Source organism: Protomyctophum parallelum, assembly GCF_964188405.1.
Source record: "Protomyctophum parallelum genome assembly, chromosome: 19".
Lineage (NCBI taxonomy): Eukaryota > Metazoa > Chordata > Actinopteri > Myctophiformes > Myctophidae > Protomyctophum > Protomyctophum parallelum.
Genome location: NC_139717.1, coordinates 33,900,588 through 33,920,235, shown reverse-complemented (window position 1 = coordinate 33,920,235; position 19,648 = coordinate 33,900,588). Strand labels below are relative to the sequence as shown.

At 47.3% G+C, this 19,648-nt stretch overlaps 1 protein-coding gene across 2 annotated transcripts in view; it reads left to right on the top strand.

The window, feature by feature from the left end:
• rev3l (REV3 like, DNA directed polymerase zeta catalytic subunit) overlaps positions 1-19,648 on the top strand; it is an 89,937-nt gene that overhangs the window by 21,295 nt on the left and 48,994 nt on the right. For both annotated transcript variants that reach the window (XM_083790823.1, XM_083790822.1), the window contains exons 2-4: positions 12,371-12,563; positions 15,241-15,315; positions 17,269-17,429. In XM_083790823.1, coding sequence (XP_083646949.1) covers positions 12,371-12,563; positions 15,241-15,315; positions 17,269-17,429 — 429 coding nt within the window. The remainder of the gene's footprint in view (positions 1-12,370; positions 12,564-15,240; positions 15,316-17,268; positions 17,430-19,648) is intronic.

The window sequence follows — 19,648 nt, the reverse complement described above, 5'->3', positions numbered from 1 at the left end:
AAAAAATATCACTGGCACTAAAAGAAGTATGCTAAAATAGTCCATTAAAATGTTGCAAGGTCTCACCTCTACAGTAACCTAACAAATAAATATTATGTTGGCTATAGTTTGTGGTAAAACTCCGCATCGACTTTGGCTCATATCGTCACCCATGAAATACAGGCACGGGATCCGCGCAGGAAGTCCTCCGCTGTAGCCGGGAATAGCCCAGGCCAGTGCGTCATCTCTCCCCAGCTCGCTGGCTCAGAGCTCAGGGCATCATGCCAGGCTCGGCTTGGCTGTGTCACAGAGGGGAGGGCCACCAATCAGACGCCGCTAACAAAGCCCAGACACTGACAGCAGGGAGGGGCGGCGGGGGTGACTTGGCCCAGCTGGCTTCACGTTGGGCCGTTTGCCTGCAGAGTTCCGGCATCTCTCCTCGCAACAACATGTAGTCAACTCTCGCCGGAGAGGTTTCCCATGATGCAGCGGAACCTGTGACACATGGAGGGGGAATTTTCCCTCTGGCTTTTGGAAAGGGTTTGTTTGTAAAGTCGAGCTGTGATTGGTCAAAGTTTGTCAATGAAAATTTGTTTAGGTGCCTTAGTAGTACTCAACCAGAATGTCTACTTTCGGGAACAGTACGGCCTCTTGCATTTATTTTTATTTCTTTTTACTGCTTTTCACCTTTTTCCCTCAACAGACTGGAGGCCATTTACAGGAACAAATGAGTGGAAACTAGCATAAGTGTTTGTTTGGACCAGAGATTTGGTCATGCTGGTGTTTTGGTGCATTTCACTTTCAGATATAGAGACTTGCCAGTGTCAGTGAAGAAAATTCACCCTTTGTCAGCCTTCTGATTGGTCCCTAACTGACTAACTTTCTGCGTTGTTCCACCCTGGTTCCGCCTTGTTTATGTTGAATTTGCTAAAACATATTTTTTGGAAAAAACAAAATGATATGCCCAGTCACCATGCTGCATCTGTGATCTTTTTACTGACGCCAAATAAGAATTGAGTGCACAGAATATCAATATGAAGCAACTTAAAAACGTTGTTGAAATGTTATTTCAATGGTAGTGGATGGAGAGAGAGGACTTTTGTCCAACCACGAAACGGCAACCAATGAGTGCGAAGAGGGGCACAACCACGGGCAGGACTTGACAAAGGGTGGCTGTGCGCGGCAAAGTCACAGGTGTTAATTTAACTCTCAGGATCATTCGTGTCACTTCCACCTGTTTTACAAGCAGAGACACTGTGTATCTGTGTACTGTGTTAGTATCCTGTTAGTCTGAAGTAAGAGGCAATGTGAAAATGCATTAACTCACAGGGACCAGGGCTTGCCTCTTTGCTTTCGTGTTCCCTCAATCCTCAGTATCGGTACAGTTCAGTATGTCAGGGGAATGCTAGTGGGCCAGAAATAGCAGCAAGCACTGTGCTCCGACTCCTGGAGCCCTTCCTCTAGTCTACGCTGCTGATGGAGTAGATAGTGACGGACACACACAGAGACAGACGACACAGAAGCAGACATGCCATGCTCCACGTCACATTGTTTACTCACTCCCATGTCTTCCCCTGGTGCCTTGTCCTACTTTAGGCTAATTTCTTATTTTCGCACTGCTGTAGTCTCAATGCAAGCCACCACAGCTTTCAGCTACACACCAGCGATGGCCAACACAGCACTGCAGGGCTTGGTGCTAGGCTGGCATCAATGTTGTTCAACATCCATGATCTGCCGCGACCCAAGTAAAGAAGCACAGCTAGGTCACCAGCACGGCAATGCAGAAGGAAAAGGGGGCCTCTCTGAAGATGTTGAACTTGTCAGACAGAATGTCTTCATACCTGAAGAGCTGGCATCTCATGTATACTGATATTTCTGCCATTATTTTACTTTTTTTCCCCAGCAATTTTGCAGCTAATCTTTTCAAAAATGGTAACACAGAACTTTTCTCGCAGCAAACTAGTGTGCCTCTGCAAACCGTTTTGGAACCACTGGTCTCCTAGGCTGCAATAATATTTCCTTGATGACCACCGTCGGACACTACAGTGTAGCAATGAAGAGTGACAGGATTAGAGTATAATCAATCACCTTCTCCCAAACGAAACCCACTGAATGGTACAATGACATATTGGCCTCGCTCGCCCCAATGAAGCTGCAGGTCTAAAGACACAATAAGATCACATTTCTTAATATCCATAATAATAAATATTGTATTTATGGTTATTTACTTTATATAAGCTATGGCCATACATCGATAAACAAAGCACTTAACATCAGGTGAGTAATTGGCCTCCTAATCATCAGCATTATTTTTCAATAAATGCACGGGTCTTGGTGCATTATCCCGTACATAACTATAACCATCTGGCCTCAACACAAGTGTCTCTGTATATTTAAGTCATTAGCTGTCCACCTGCAGGAGTCTGGCTAAATACTATAAGTATTGTGTCCTCTTCTCACCTTGGGCTCCTGAAAGCGCCCCCAGGGGGCCTTTACTGTCCACTCGCAGGCCGAGTGGCAAAGTATAAACACCCCCATCAGTGCCCCCAAAAAAATTAATAAACAACAGGCTGTTAGTTAGTTTATAACGCAAGGAGGCATACATTTCTCATTCTCTCTTCTGCTTAATTTGGGGAGTAGATGAAGGGAATTAATCCATCACGGAGGATGTGATTTACAGGCCTGTCGCTGCTATCCTCTGTTCACTTCTCTACATCCACTCGCTGCTGTCGCTGTAAATCCCCCCCCCCCCAACAGAGACAGAGGTTTTCCTTTATCCCACTGCTTCACTCTCTCCCTGCGTGTGTCGCATGTGAGTATACATATATATATATGGGTGTGCCTACGAACATGCACATGTACATACACATGCAGTATACGCTCATACATACACCCATCACCCATGCGGGCAAACACTCTAGAGCTGCATAATAATTCCAAAAATCACTGCATATATGGATCCATTTGGATTGGTGCCGTGGAATTGCGCATTTTTCTTCTTGGCAGTTTTTTTCCTGCTTTAAGCTCCGCCTCTCTGTAAATTCATCTGTACCCGTTTGTGTTCTCGACTTAATTCATGCACAGGCCTTCGTTGTCTAATGTGTTTACTGCAATGTATTTGAAACGACCCCGTACTTTCCCTTTGTCAGTGAGAGATGTTTCAGGAGCCACCAATTAACTCATTAGATCAGTGCCAGCTCAACAGTGAAGGATGTTGCCAAATGTTGCTACCCTTGCAGAAGAAGCTATTGATTTGCCCGTGACCTAATGCAGCTCACAGTTGTCACTTATGCAGGCTTTGACAGTGACTGCAGAATGACTAGTCTGGAATACCCTTAATGTAAGCCTCTGCTTTGGCAGCATCCTTTTTGTCTTTCAAATGCTGAAGGTCACAAATAGCCGAGGGGTGCAAGAGTTAATCTTAAATAAATAAATGATTGATTTTAAACTGTTTTATTAGCATTTTCAAAACATACATGCATGCATGCATAGAACATACATGCATACAACATGCATACGTACATTACTCAAAAATATTATAACAGAATAAATGATAACCGAATAACAGATAAGAGTAAATTTAAATATGTAAGAATGTAGGCTCCGTGGCTAGCATGGCATACAAGATGCATGTCTATAAGATGCATATTATTTATACTGCACTAGGATATCTGTGTAAGGCTAATGCATAAGGTATTGTATAGAGAATAGATGGTTGTGCAGGCACCACTCAGCCTGGCTACAATACAAACGTCGTATGGAACAAGGAGGGTGGCTCCAATACTCCTTGACAGAGCATTGCTTTGCCAATTTCCAATGTGTCTGAACGTGGGTTTTCACTCCTCTTCTCCAGACCCTTGACGTGGCTCTGTGCCAGTGTGTGGCTGTGTGCTCACTGATTGCGCAAGATAGTATGTCATATTCTAATGGGCCTTCTGAGTATTCTGTCGTGTGTGTGTGTGTGTGTGTGTGTGTGTGTGTGTGTGTGTGTGTGTGTGTGTGTGTGTGTGTGTGTGTGTGTGTGTGTGTGTGTGTGTTTGTTTGTTTCATGGGGCCTGTCATGTGGATCAAACCTGTGACCTCTATGTTACAGTTACAGTCTCTTTTACCTCTGGGCCTTGCCTTACCTGCCGCGTAAAAACAATAAATGAACCACCACAAGAGCTCTGGCCTAGTTTGTTTCCAGTCTTCTTTCACTGACTGTTGACACCATAATTAATAGCCGTGTTAGTGTCATTAACCTCTTCTTAGCTTAGCTCCCTCTGGCCAATGATCTCCGGATAATTGCAAAGGGAGTTTGGACCTCCCACAATCCTTGACAGGGACGGTGGGGAGGGGATGGCTTGACAGGGACGGTGGTGGAGGGGATGGCTTGTAACCCTCATCACATAGCAGAAATTATTCTGGTAGTCCTTTGGTTTTCCCTAATTAAGTTGGCCACCAAAGGGCAGATTTTCAGCATTAGGCCCTATATGTCTGCCTCTGAGTATGAGATGAGCCTCTCTCTCATAGCTCCTGGGTTTCATTAAGCAGATGATATATGAGCGATGTTTGAGTAATAATGGAGAGTGGCAACAAAGCCCCCGCAGCAGGGATGAGGATAGGCTAATAATGAGACAAATACAACATTGATGAAACAGTGGCCTTTAAGGGGAAGTGGAAGTATTGGGCTATTATTCTTAATGGTCATTTGTGTCTTTATCTGACTTTTAGGCAAGGGTATGAAATGTAATGTATTGTGTCCACTGGCTGAATGATGTATTCCTGTATTCACCAGGCAGACAGCATCCCTGTTCCACAAGCCAAAATATGTTTTGTCGGGCGGAAACCTTGTATCTCTGTTCTCCATATTTCAACATTTTGAAAGTGAAACTGAATGTAGTCAATTCCGTCTGTGTGGATTTTTACATATATTTAAATATGAAATGAACAACAGCTTGTGACTACATGATGACTACATTGGGTCCATTGCAAGTTGTAACACATGTTCTTTCAAAATGTCCTGAAAAGTAAAGGTTTTGGACATGGAGTGTGGGGTTTCCATTTCCATCAGACAGGACATGTATTATTTAACGGGTATACCTACCAACTGGAACCTCTAATAGTTGATTACTTGCCAAAGTGTCTGGTAAGTGGTAAGAGGTGAGCAGGTCTGGTGGTCCTGAGGTATTTAACCTTGCCGTGTTCATTTTTCAATAGTCCAGACATTAGTCAGGCCAGAGACCTGTGTGTGTGTGTGTGTGTGTGTGTGTGTGTGTGTGTGTGTGTGTGTGTGTGTGTGTGTGTGTGTGTGTGTGTGTGTGTGTGTGTGTGTGTGTGTGTGTGTGTGTGTGTGTGTGTGTGTGTGTGTGTGTGTGTGTGTGTGTGTGTGTGTGTGTGTGTGTGTTGCCCCCCCCCTGGGCTCACATTCTCCAGTATTGTGGTACGTTGAGGCTCTGTGTGACCCATCACTTCCTGCTATCAATCTGCCAGACTGAACTGTGCAAGGAGAGCCCCTAATCAAGATGGAGGACGTGGCTGAGAGAGAGCATGTGTCTGCTCTATCATGCACACATAACCTCCATGGAGCGACCGAGCTGGTGGCAGAGCACCGCTTTTCCAAATTGACCCTTTGTCAAGTCCCGCCCATGGTACTACCCCTCTTCCACTCCTACTGATTGCTATGGCTTGGTTGGGCAGAAAATGGTCTATTCTATTACCATTGAAGTATGCTAATAACTATAAGTGTTGCCAATTTGCCTCCTAGATATTTCATGTTGATGTATTCTGTTCTTATTTTAAACTTGGTCTTAGTCAATAGAACATCTCAGGTGCAGTATTGTGACTGGGAATATTGTTTTTCCACCCAAAAAGTGGATATTTTTTCTCATGTTTAGCAAACGAAGCATAAGCAACAGCTTCTATGCGGAAGGAGCCTGCTGGTTGGTCGGCCAGGCAGTCACATGACCAGTCAGAAGGACCAAGGTTGACATTAAAATGGGTGAATGCAGACAGACACGAAAGACACACACAAGCACCTGATTTTAATGCTGATTGCAACCATTGTGCAGTGCAGTCCCTGAGTAATAGCACTGGCTGATCCCAGCTCTGTCTGTCTTTGTCTGGGAGTACAGCCTGCCTGGTTTGTTGACTGACAAATTAGCTGGTTTACTAATTGCCACGATTACTGACTGGTTTATATCTTGACTAACAATGTCTTGCAAACTGTCTTATTCATGCACCAGTTGTCTTATCGACTGACTGATTGACTGACTCTGCGACTAGCTTACTGTCTGATTCACTGACTGCTGGCCTGATTTGCAGACGGACTGCTGTAACAGTTAATTGAACTAATTGATTTAACAGATTATGAAAAATAAAATAATCCATTTTGGAGAAAAAACGTTGTGATGCAATGCAACCCGTTGTGTGAGCATGTAATTTATTGTATGCCGAATCAGACTAATGGATTTTGTCCATTATAAAAAAATCTATAACCAATTATAATGTATTCGCATCAATTCATTGAAAACCTGCTTCTCAATTATTCGACTAAACAAAAAAGTAATCCATCCAATCATCCATAGTCCATCACTGAGAAAATAACCGATATTTGCAGCCCTAGACTGATGTTCTTGCTGGCTATGTGTTGTTTTTTGTTTACCACCACAGGGTGAAGGGTCTGCAGTGTGAGTGCTGAGTCACAGAGGTGAAGGGTCTGCAGTGTGAGTGCTGAGTCAGAGGTGAAGGGTCTGCAGTGTGAGTGCTGAGTCAGAGGTGAAGGGTCTGCAGTGTGAGTGCTGAGTCACAGAGGTGAAGGGTCTGCAGTGTGAGTGCTGAGTCACAGAGGTGAAGGGTCTGCAGTGTGAGTGCTGAGTCACAGAGGTGAAGGGTCTGCAGTGTGAGTGCTGAGTCACAGAGGTGAAGGGTCTGCAGTGTGAGTGCTGAGTCAGAGGTGAAGGGTCTGCAGTGTGAGTGCTGAGTCACAGAGGTGAAGGGTCTGCAGTGTGAGTGCTGAGTCACAGAGGTGAAGGGTCTGCAGTGTGAGTGCTGAGTCACAGAGGTGAAGGGTCTGCAGTGTGAGTGCTGAGTCACAGAGGGAGGTACTAGCAATAGGATGAGCACGACAAATCCTGCTGCTCCTCCCTCTCTGAGATGACACCCGTGTTGCCAGATTTTGCGAGAGACATAGGCAAGCAGGTCTAGGAAAACAAGCCCAAAAGAAGCGACTATGCCACACGAGCCCTTTAAATCTATGTATACATCGGCTATTTGAAAATAGCCAAGCTACAAATTTACATTGTGTCAAGACTCATTATGCTACGCATCGTGAGTCTTGAAATAAAATGTGGAATAATTGGGTTCGGCAACTTTACTGTCTGTACAGTCACAGTGACAATGAAAGGGAAAGTGGTCAATTTTACTATAATTTATTGCTGGCTAGACTGACTGGAGACTAGAGAATATATGAGAATAACTATTCAGATTGTAGGTCTCCACCTACAGTTCAGGCAGAGGTACCGTACAATTCTGTACTTAATCTAATCCAACAATAAACAGCCAAGGTTTTGTGCAATCAAAACGTTTTGGCATCTATTTACATAGTTGATGTCATCACAAATGTGACGGAGGAGCACTATTTCAACATGCTTAACAGAAGAATCTCTAAGGCTGTCCAAGTGAAGCTAAGGCGTGTGGCCATTAGGCTAGTTGGAAACGGCAATGCACTCAGCTTGCAGATACATACTGAGCAGCAGACCTGCAGGTTTGCAGGGAGCAGGCGTATGAAAGTAAAAAAGACAAAATGAGGTTCCAGTGACTTCCATGAGTTTAATGTCAAGCCTGTAGTGTACTGTACACTGTACACACCATGACTACTGCATCAGACTGTATCGTATCAGGGATGCGAGACACATCCAACACCCCCCCCCCCCCCCCCCCCCCCACACCCGAACATTAACCTCTTGGTTTTCAACCATGAATGGCTTCTCTGTCTTATCCTCCCACACACCTTATCTCTTTTGCTTCTTCCTGTTTCTGTACTGTCTGGCTCACCCCCTCTGTGCCTCTTGTGATCTGACCGGCCTCTCCCTCCTGTACACACGCACGCAAGCACATGTATGCACACACACACACACACACACACACACACACACACACACACACAGATAGATATAGACACTTTCACTACCCTCTGTTTCCCTCCCATGCTGTCTTCTGTTTATTCTTCTCATCTCCTCTGGCTTGCACCTCTTTCTCTCTTTTATCTCTCTCTCTCTCTCTCTCTCTCTCTCTCTCTCTCTCTCTCTCTCTCTCTCTCTCTCTCTCTCTCTCTGTCTCTGTCTGTCTCTCCAGCTGGGTGGAAAGAAGCCCTTGTTTATTTCTCCCTACTGTCTGTCATGGGCTTGTGCTTTGCCGGTACTGTTGCCTAGCAACTAGCAGCAGAGCAGAGACTGTGTGTGTGTGTGTGTGTGTGTGTGTGTGCGTGCGCACATTGACATGGCAGGCTGAAGAGAGACAACTGATTGGTAGTCATCCCTCACTGCCAACGTGGCTGGCAGCCTTTGTGTGGCACCCGGTAGTGTCACAGACACACTCACACACACTTAGCGGCACTGTCCTTATGGAAACACATGGGAATATACCAGGCGGCAAGGAATCTCCGTTAGATTTGAAGGCCACTTCCTGAATCTCTTAAGGAGAACTCCGTATGGGGAAGTGCATTCTCCTCTGTTGCATCATTGCATGTAGACATATTATACCTTGCAAAAGTAGCCAGATGCTACATATCTGCTTTATTGCGCAAGGGTGAGGGATTTTGCAGGGCCCCCACTGCCCCCCAGGTTTTATTTTGACCGGCTGCTGCCTATCGCAGGTATTTAAATATCGCCAGCACCAGCAAGATTTGTGTTGGTACCTGCGGGTACCGCGGGATGATCCTGATCCTGATCCCGCTCTACCCCCGGGGTCTGTCCTGGGTCTACTCTACACCAGATCTATTCGCTGACAATAGCTCATCTACAAGCTCTTATTTGTATTGATGTGTTCAGTGTTCACACAGTCTCTGTGGAACATGTTCCACCAACATGTTTCTGCTTGTACCTGTATGAATAAGTGACAAATAAACCCTTCTGGATTTTTGATTGCTGCAGAATCAGACTGGTCACAGGCTAAATCTGTTACCAAATCTATTGAGAATCACTGCAGACGAGAGGCCTTGCTCTCTGACATAGAGCACGGCCTCTCGTCTATGTTGTAATATAAAACAAAGGTAGGCGTTATTATTGTGAACGTGAAAAGATCTAAATTATCGACCAATTACCCAAGCCGTCCTATCACATGCCATCACTGCTCTCTACACCACGAAGCAGGCACATACCTGTACTGATATGAGCAGTAGTAGAGTGGAAGAAACAGAGACCCGATAGCAATATACCAGTCAGTCACCACAGATAATGCCAAGAGCAAAGTGAAAGCGGTAGCAGTGACAGCAGTGATAGAAGCTAGGATGGGCCTACAGTACAGAGAGATGCTGCTTTGCACTTGTGATCAATTTAGCATCCTAAAGGAGACTCTCAGTATACAGTACTACCTCCATCCTCCGTGGGCTGTGATAACAGCCACTGTGTGACGTGTCCTCCAGGTGCTCAGAATGGCTCAAACGAATCAAAATGGCTACAACATGCATATTTACCTTGAATTACTTAAATAATACATTTATTGCAGTCTACTCGTCGTCTATGCTATTGCTATTACCGTGGAATCATCTATTTCTTATTTGGAGGTCTTGGAGCTACCACCACCAGGGAGCAACCAACTCTCACACTGCCTCTTCCCTCCTACGAGCAGTCATTCTGGGCATAGGAGACGGCACGTCTCCCTATGCTCACTTCCTCCAGGGCCGGCCCATGAGGGACCAGTACCTCCCACTTTGTTTTGTTTGGACACATGCTATTTTTGTGTTGAATAATTTATATATTTTTAAGATGTATTAAGACATGTTGAATGTTTTATATATTTGACTGCAGTCTCCCTGCAGGGATCTGAGCCGTGGGTTTTGTGATCCATCCTCTCCCTCCAGGACAATGCATGGTGTGTAGATGATTTACGCGTCCTCATTATCTTTCCGCTGCACATCTTATCACTGGAAGCAATCAGCAGCTTCATGCATAGATATGCTTAGTGAGGAAGGGAGAGGCATTTTTTATATATATATTTTGTGGGCAGAAAAGAGCGTTTTGGGCCAGCCATTGCACAATTGGGCCCTGGGGACTGCGGCAGTGTGCTGCACACAGCACCTGTCATACCATAATACGGTATTAGGTTGGCACAAAATGAGTGTGTGTGTGTGTGTGTGTGTGTGTGTGTATGTCTGTCTGTGTCTGTGTCACTGACTGACTGACTTGTACGATGAGTGGGAAGCCTGGGAGTCACTGTGTGCATGTACTCGTGCATGCTTGCACGTGTGTGGGAGTTTGTGTGAGTGTGTGTGCTGCCTCTGTGTGTTTGTGTTCATGACAGACTAGGTTTACATGTGTCCGCTGTGTGCATGGATCGGGGTTGATCGTGTGGAGCATGGTCAGCACAAACATTCCCTTCCTCAAATGAAGGCGAGCAGCAGTGATGATCGGATGGCCTGGGCATGTGCAGAGTCAGACCTCTGGGTCCTGCTCAACACTGCCACCCCTTGTCCAAACTATCTCACATTAATCCAAATGCAAATGTTCATGACCAAACAACGAACATAATTCTGGCCCTGAAACCATACGGAGAGAACACTGCCTTCTCCGATCTGCCTGATTGACCTTCGTCTGACGTTAAGTTATCCTTTTACATAATGCAATTTAAGTGAGACAAAACGGCCCCGCCGTCGGCAATATATGTAAGGAAAGGGCTGGTTTGCTCCGAAACACACACACACACACACACACACACACACACACACACACACACACACACACACACACACACACACACACACACACGGACGGACGGAGCGTGGTAGAATGGACCCAGGCACGTTGTCGAGGGACTGCAGTGTACGCTGCTAGCCTCGGATGACCCTCCTGTCAGCACCGAGTCGCTCTCTGAACCCACAACAATCCCCTGCTGGCGTATACGACTGCCTTATGTCTCTTTGGCTTATCTAGTAATCTGTTGTAGAACACTGCCCAGGGGGAATGGACAGCATTTATACAGTAGTAACAGTACTGTATACACCCTTTTTATATTGACTAAGTACACTAAAGATGGTGGCTCAGCACTAACTGGCGCATGACGGACGGTGAAAATAGCCAATCTACAGAGGAAGTAAGAATGACGCTTTGCGTCTCGTTGCCTGTCGGGGTATAGGATGATGTCACGCGCTGTCCTCGTAATACCTCATTGTCCACCGGATGACCTCATTCCCCATCACTCTTCCTCGGGACCCTTTATAGTTCCTCTCCACGCCCGCTCGTGTCATTTTGCCCATAATGCACTCTGGCCATTTAGTTATTTAGCTAATGGGCTGCCGTAACTCTGTGTGCTCTGCCGTCATGAATCATACCTCGTGCCTCTTTTCACCAGCCGCTTTTTTCTTCTTGGTTTTGTTGCACTCATCCGTAAGCCGGTGCCTGAGCGGAGCCGGAGACCCCCCACCCGGGCCCACTCGGGCCTGGCTGCCGGTTGGACGGCGTGTGTGTGTCTGTGTGTGTGTGAGGGAGGCTTTTTACTCTGGATGACCCTCATCTCCCCTGCTTGATTCCAACCCCCCATCCTTCGCCCCCCCACCACCACCACATACAGTACCATCTATCTCAATTGGGAGCTGTCACTGGATTTAATGGTCTCTGTAAAAGTCTTCACGACTTGGGCCAAAGCATTGTGTGTGTGTGTGTGTGTGTGTGTGTGTGTGCTACTAGTTCAATGAGGACACTGTCACCCATTCATTGAAGGACCTGTCGCCTTAATGTTGGATTGATTTATGTGGCATTGGAGGTCGGATTTATTTTGGACCCACTGTGTGAAGTAGCTCTGAATTTACCTGATTAGTAAATACAGTGGGATTAATGCTTTAGCCAATTGTTTTTGGCCAGAGTCATGGGGTTAGCGTTATGTTCCTTCAGCCCTATGTTCCCCCAGGGTTGGGGTTAACGAAAGGCTAAGGGATCATAGACCAAGTCCTGTCTGTGGACCTGTGTCTACATCCATTCCAGTGCTCTGATTTTAGCATATTGAATGGAAATGTGAAATACTCAATACATGTTTGTTGAACAATACAACAAACATGTGACTTCAGGCTTTGCCCTACTGTTGGTGCATACAACCCCCTCATCCCCTCTTTCCAGACCTCTCTCCCTGCGCTAACCCAACCCAGTGGGATCAACACAAACGTAACCATTTTGCTTTCCTCTCTGTCACCGTCCTTCAGGTCAGAAGACGTGTCTCCACATCCACGGCGTATTCCCCTACATCTACGTGCCGTACGATGGCCACAACCAGGAGGAACCGGAGCGCTACCTGCGCCAGGTGGCCTTTAGCATCGACAGGGCCCTCAACGTGGCCATGGGGAACCCTGCGTCCAGTGCCCAGCACGTCTTCAAGGTGGTGCTGGTCTCGGGCATGTAAGTACCACCTCCACCACCTGGCCCACTCTATCAGTACCTCCACCACCTGGCCCACCCTATCAGTACCACCACCTGGCCCACCCTATCAGTACCTCCACCACCTGGCCCACCCTATCAGTACCACCACCTGGCCCACCCTATCAGTACCACCACCACCTGGCCCACCCTATCAGTACCACCACCACCTGGCCCACCCTATCAGTACCACCACCTGGCCCACCCTATCAGTACCTCCACCACCTGGCCCACCCTATCAGTACCTCCACCACCTGGCTCACCCTATCAGTACCACCACCACCTGGCCCACCCTATCAGTACCACCACCTGGCCCACCCTATCAGTACCACCACCTGGCCCACCCTATCAGTACCACCACTTGGCCCACCCTATCAGTACCACCAACTTGGCCCACCCTATCAGTACCACCAACTTGGCCCACCCTATCAGTACCACCAACTTGGCCCACCCTATCAGTACCACCACCTGGCCCACCCTATCAGTACCACCACCTGGCCCACCCTATCAGTACCACCACCTGGCCCACCCTATCAGTACCACCACCTGGCCCACCCTATCAGTACCACCACCACCTGGTCCACTCTATCAGTACCACCACCACCTGGTCCACCCTATCAGTACCACCACCTGGCCCACCCTATCAGTACCACCACCTGGCCCACCCTATCAGTACCACCACCTGGCCCACCCTATCAGTACCACCAACTTGGCCCACCCTATCAGTACCACCAACTTGGCCCACCCTATCAGTACCACCACCTGGCCCACCCTATCAGTACCACCACCTGGCCCACCCTATCAGTACCACCAACTTGGCCCACCCTATCAGTACCACCACCTGGCCCACCCTATCAGTACCACCACCTGGCCCACCCTATCAGTACCACCAACTTGGCCCACCCTATCAGTACCACCACCTGGCCCACCCTATCAGTACCACCACCTGGCCCACCCTATCAGTACCACCACCTGGCCCACCCTATCAGTACCACCACCTGGCCCACCCTATCAGTACCACCAACTTGGCCCACCCTATCAGTACCACCACCTGGCCCACCCTATCAGTACCACCACCTGGCCCACCCTATCAGTACCACCAACTTGGCCCACCCTATCAGTACCACCAACTTGGCCCACCCTATCAGTACCACCACCTGGCCCACCCTATCAGTACCACCACCTGGCCCACCCTATCAGTACCACCACCTTGGCCCACCCTATCAGTACCACCACCTGGCCCACCCTATCAGTACCACCACCTGGCCCACCCTATCAGTACCTCCACCACCTGGCCCACCCTATCAGTACCACCACCTGGCCCACCCTATCAGTACCACCACCTGGCCCACCCTATCAGTACCACCACCTGGCCCACCCTATCAGTACCACCACCTGGCCCACCCTATCAGTACCACCACTTGGCCCACCCTATCAGTACCTCCACCACCTGGTCCACCCTATCAGTACCTCCACTTGGCCCACCCTATCAGTACCACCACCTGGCCCACCCTATCAGTACCTCCACCTGGCCCACCCTATCAGTACCACCACTTGGCCCACCCTATCAGTACCTCCACTTGGCCCACCCTATCAGTACCTCCACCACCTGGCCCACCCTATCAGTACCACCACCTGGCCCACCCTATCAGTACCTCCACCACCTGGCCCACCCTATCAGTACCACCACCTGGCCCACCCTATCAGTACCTCCACCACCTGGCCCACCCTATCAGTAACACCACCTGGCCCACCCTATCAGTACCACCACTTGGCCCACCCTATCAGTACCACCACCACCTGGCCCACCCTATCAGTACCACCACCACCTGGCCCACCCTATCAGTACCACCACCTGGCCCACCCTATCAGTACCACCACCTGGCCCACCCTATCAGTACCACCACCACCTTGGCCCACCCTATCAGTACCACCACCACCTGGCCCACCCTATCAGTACCTCCACCACCTGGCCCACCCTATCAGTACCTCCACCACCTGGCCCACCCTATCAGTACCACCACCTTGGCCCACCCTATCAGTACCACCACCTGGCCCACCCTATCAGTACCTCCACCACCTGGCCCACCCTATCAGTACCACCACCTTGGCCCACCCTATCAGTACCACCACCTGGCCCACCCTATCAGTACCTCCACCACCTGGCCCACCCTATCAGTACCTCCACCACCTTGGCCCACCCGCTAAAACCTGTGTCCCGATTTTGGGCATTTCATTACAGCTGAAAATTGCCCAATATAGCAGTTTGACGAGCTCACAAGTCACAACTCGTCGCATGTGAGCTTGTAGATGTTTGTTTGTTTGTTTGAAAATGTAAAAAAGAAAAAGCGATATTCTCAATACTAGAGGGTATGCATAAAGTGAGTGGCATAGTCAGATAGGACTTTTCTGTTTGAATGTATGCCGCATAACCTCCGGATACGCATACCCTCTAAAATATCATTGTCACATTATCTCTATCAACGTATATGATTTTGTCAATATTACCCTAGTGTGCTCTACATTTGTCAGAGACCAGAGCTGCAAAGAATAAGAGTGAAGTGACTACAGAAGAACTATATGGCGAATTTTGGCGACGTGATGTTTTCTGCTTCTAATTGTAACGTTGTGTTCTGTACCACTTGTCCCTGTCCTCCAGGCCTTTCTATGGCTACCACGTCAAGGAGAAGCAGTTCATGAAGATCTACTTGTTCAACCCACAGATGGTGAAAAGGTGAGCTTCTGCTGGATAGATTGAGCTTGAATGCAGCGAGAAACCTTGTCCTCGGAACCCCATTGTTTTGATGGGTTGCCAGTCCCTCCAGCTCACTGAACAGAAATCGATTGCCACATGTTCGTGTGTGCGTGCGTGGGTGCGCGCGCGCACACGCACACCTGATAGCACAGACAGAGAAGTTATTGTTTATTTGCGCAGAGTTATTAGTTGGAGCAGCAGCGTGAGGCTTGATTGATACTGGGAGAAAAACGAGTGACAGAGTCCGTAAGAGAGAAAGACTTTGCGTAAGGAACAGTGTGAGAGAGATAGAATGGGGAGGGGAGTGGGTGCAGGGAAAAAGGATGCATCGAGAAAGATGGAGCAACAAAGAGAAACTAGCAAGGTATGGTACTAGGGAGGGATACTGGCAGAATGGGAGAAATCAACAAAGAGAGAAGGTGAGACGGCAAGATGGACAGATTAAGGCTGAAAAGGATGGAAAGAGTACGTGGGAGAGAGAAGCATATCTCCGGTCAGAAATGGCTCGGAGTACATCGTCTCTGCCTGAGAGGGACCAGATGGGAGCAGGAGGAGGAACTCACTGCTGCCCCCAGCTGGCGGAGTCAGGTTAACGTGAGCCTTCAAGGTGTGCTAAAATCTGGATTCCTGGTGGTTCAGTCAAAGTTAGTTACTGTATGCTCCTAGTAAGTTAATTACTGTATGCTCCTAGTAAGTTAGTTACTGTATGCTCCTAGTAAGTTAGTTACTGTATGCTCCTAGTAAGTTAGTTACTGTATGCTCCTAGTAAGTTAGTTACTGTATGCTCCTAGTATGTTAGTTACTGTATGCTCCTAGTAAGTTAGTTACTGTATGCTCCTAGTATGTTAGTTACTGTATGCTCCTAGTAAGTTAGTTACTGTATGCTCCTAGTATGTTAGTTACTGTATGCTCCTAGTATGTTAGTTACTGTATGCTCCTAGTAAGTTAGTTACTGTATGCTCCTAGTATGTTAGTTACTGTATGCTCCTAGTAAGTTAGTTACTGTATGCTCCTAGTAAGTTAGTTACTGTATGCTCCTAGTAAGTTAGTTACTGTATGCTCCTAGTATGTTAGTTACTGTATGCTCCTAGTAAGTTAGTTACTGTATGCTCCTAGTAAGTTAGTTACTGTATGCTCCTAGTAAGTTAGTTACTGTATGCTCCTAGTAAGTTAGTTACTGTATGCTCCTAGTATGTTAGTTACTGTATGCTCCTAGTAAGTTAGTTACTGTATGCTCCTAGTAAGTTAGTTACTGTATGCTCCTAGTAAGTTAGTTACTGTATGCTCCTAGTAAGTTAGTTACTGTATGCTCCTAGTAAGTTAGTTACTGTATGCTCCTAGTAAGTTAGTTACTGTATGCTCCTAGTAAGTTAGTTACTGTATGCTCCTAGTAAGTTAGTTACTGTATGCTCCTAGTAAGCTTGAGGAAGGCGTTTGAATCGGACCACCGTCTTGTCTCGTCTCTCAGCCCTTGGTTTCCTGTTCCTCCACACTGACCACTCATCTGAAATAAAGCAGAAAAGGCCAACAGTAAATCTTAAAGGAGGGGGAAATGTGAACTGTTAAATCAATCTTTCTTTACCATTTATATATTAGTTGTAATGTTCTGAGTAGCACAGAAGAAGAATGGATTTTTGAAGAGAAGTGTTCACTGGAGAATAGGGCCATACATTCAAAAGAGGTGACAAGAAGGGCCAACGCTCTCAACTGTTGAGGAAACGGCTTTGATTGGTCACCTGAAGGTCATTTTTGTCATCCCGTCTTAAAACATCTACCAACCTTTTTAAAGCCTTTCCAACTGTCTCCGACGGGAACTAAAGACTGATTTATGCTCTCGTTTGCACGACGGTGTCGCACTTAGAAAATGGCAGACCTGCAATCCCTACAAAGAGTATTCTGGGGCTTAACCCAGCTCTCTTGGCTCGTTCCCAGGGTGTGTGAGCTGCTGCAGAGTGGAGCGGTGATGAACAAGAGCTACCAGCCCCATGAAGGCCACATCCCCTACCTGCTGCAGCTCTTCATCGATTACAACCTCTACGGCATGAACCTCGTCAACCTGGGGGCCATCAAGTTCCGCAAGAGCCACCGCAAAGGTAAGGAAGAGTGGATAGAGACTGACTACACAACCACTCTGAGGCGTTGAGCAGTTAATCAAACGAATTGATCATATACAATAATTGTCTTTCTTTTTGAGCGGTGCTAGCTGCTCCAACATGTGTCTATTCCTTATTATTCCGCCCCCTGTGACGTCATGTGGGTCAATACAACCTCATCAGACACAAGGACTGTCTAAAAGAGGACGAGACGCGAAGACCGTAAGGGCGCCGCCATGTTGCTCACATGGTGCTCCATGGAAGGAAAGAAACATGCGCAGTTGAGACCAAGGAAGCTGAACGAGGAAGTGTTGGCTGCATAAAGCCCATTGCGCATGTTTCTTTCCTTCCATGGAGCACCATGGAGCAACATGGCGTCGCCCGTACGACGCCATGTTGTCTTCGCGTCTCGTCCTCTTTAGACGGTCCTTGATCAGACATCACCATGGGTCATCATCAAGGCACCGCTCACTTCACACTGTGATTGTTGCTCCAACATGTGACTTTGTATGCATTATTATTCCGCCCCCTGTGATGTCATGTGAGATCATGTGGGTCTATACTGTGTACATCATCATCCTACATCATCATGATAATGTTCAATTCTTTTCACGTTGATTCATTGAGGGTTTGGCCCAAGTTTCCGGTGCCCTGTAGTGGTTACGGGCCCCGTTTTCACCCTCTCAGAGTTAAATGAACACTGTGTGTAAATCGGCAAATGTTGTGTTTTGTGTTTGAGCTGTTACACGGGGGCTCTGTGTGCTGGCTAGCATGGGCAATGTTAGCCTCCCTCGTCCCTCCTCCGCAGTCTATTGTCCCTTCCTCTGTGTTCTCTGTGTTCGAGTGGATCAATTCCATGCATCTCGCCACCTTGGCCTTGCAGCGCCTCTGTCTCTTTCGAAAACATTCTTCCGATCTGTTCTCTTTCTTCCTTTCTCAGTTCTCCCTGTTCGCCATCTCTCCCTATTACTCTCTTTGTCAAATGCTCTCCCTCCCTCCTTCCCTCCCTCCCTCCCTCCCTCCCTCCCTCCCTCCCTCCCTCCCTGTCTTTCTGCCTTATGCCACCATAATCCATACCTTCCTCTCTCTCATCCATGACCTGAAGTCCATAGTAACACACACCTGATTTATGACAGCTGTTGTGTAGTTAACCACTGCTGCAAGTAACTTCTTACGACATTGTACGTTGTACATTGTACGAATAGTGAAAATAGCCAATCTGCAAGCTCACAACACGTTGCAATGCGTTGTGAGCTATTAGATGTGCTATTATTGAAAGACAATAGGGACGCCATGTACAATGTAAGTGTTGCTCAATAAATCGGAAGTTAATTATGAAAAGAAACAAAAGCAAAACATGTAATGATTAGATCACTGATAACTATCGGTGTGGAAAAAGTAGTGAAGAGAGGGTGAGAAGCAGCAGGAGCTACAGTCTAGTGGTGGTAAGAAGACACTGTGCAGCTTTCCCCTCATGTTCTGCTGAAGCTCTGCAGCCTCCAGAGGGAACAGAACGTACCAGCGCTGATATAGAACAGAGCCATGTGGAGTTCTGTGCAACGGTACCGACTTGCAGTTCTTTTTCAACTCCCATCGGTCCATACAGGGAACGGAGCGCAGCCTACTGTACAGGCTACAGCACACACATCTCTGGGTGCATGAAGACGCAAGCATTAGCATAACCTATTCTGACCTGAGATCAGATTCTAAAAATGTCTTCTACATCCTGACAGTTTTCTGAAAAAGCCATGTTTCTATGTCCGTCGTTTTCAAAAATAGCAGACCTACAAGCTCGTATTGCGCCACTCGGTAGCGCGCTATGAGCTTGTAGATCTGCTATTTTTCAATAGCTAAAGCATAACATAATGCTAACACCAAAAGGGGTTCCCGCCGAGAATGGGATAAAGATATGGGCTGCATGTCCTCTGGGAGGTTTTAGCTCTCCCTATGGCGATGAAACTACCGTATAGCTTCTAGAAGATCAAAGGCCATTTATTGGTCACGTTCTCCTAAACGTGCAAGCAGTGTTGGTGTGGCATGCTTACTGTTTTAATATTAACCATCACAATATAACTATTAGATGATGATAATGATGATACTAACTGGATATAATGAAGAAATCACACCCGTGACCCCCATATCTCTCTCTCTCTCTCTCTCTCTCTCTCTGAGAAGTGTGGGGGCTGAATAATTTAATAGTAACCGGATACACTAACTGT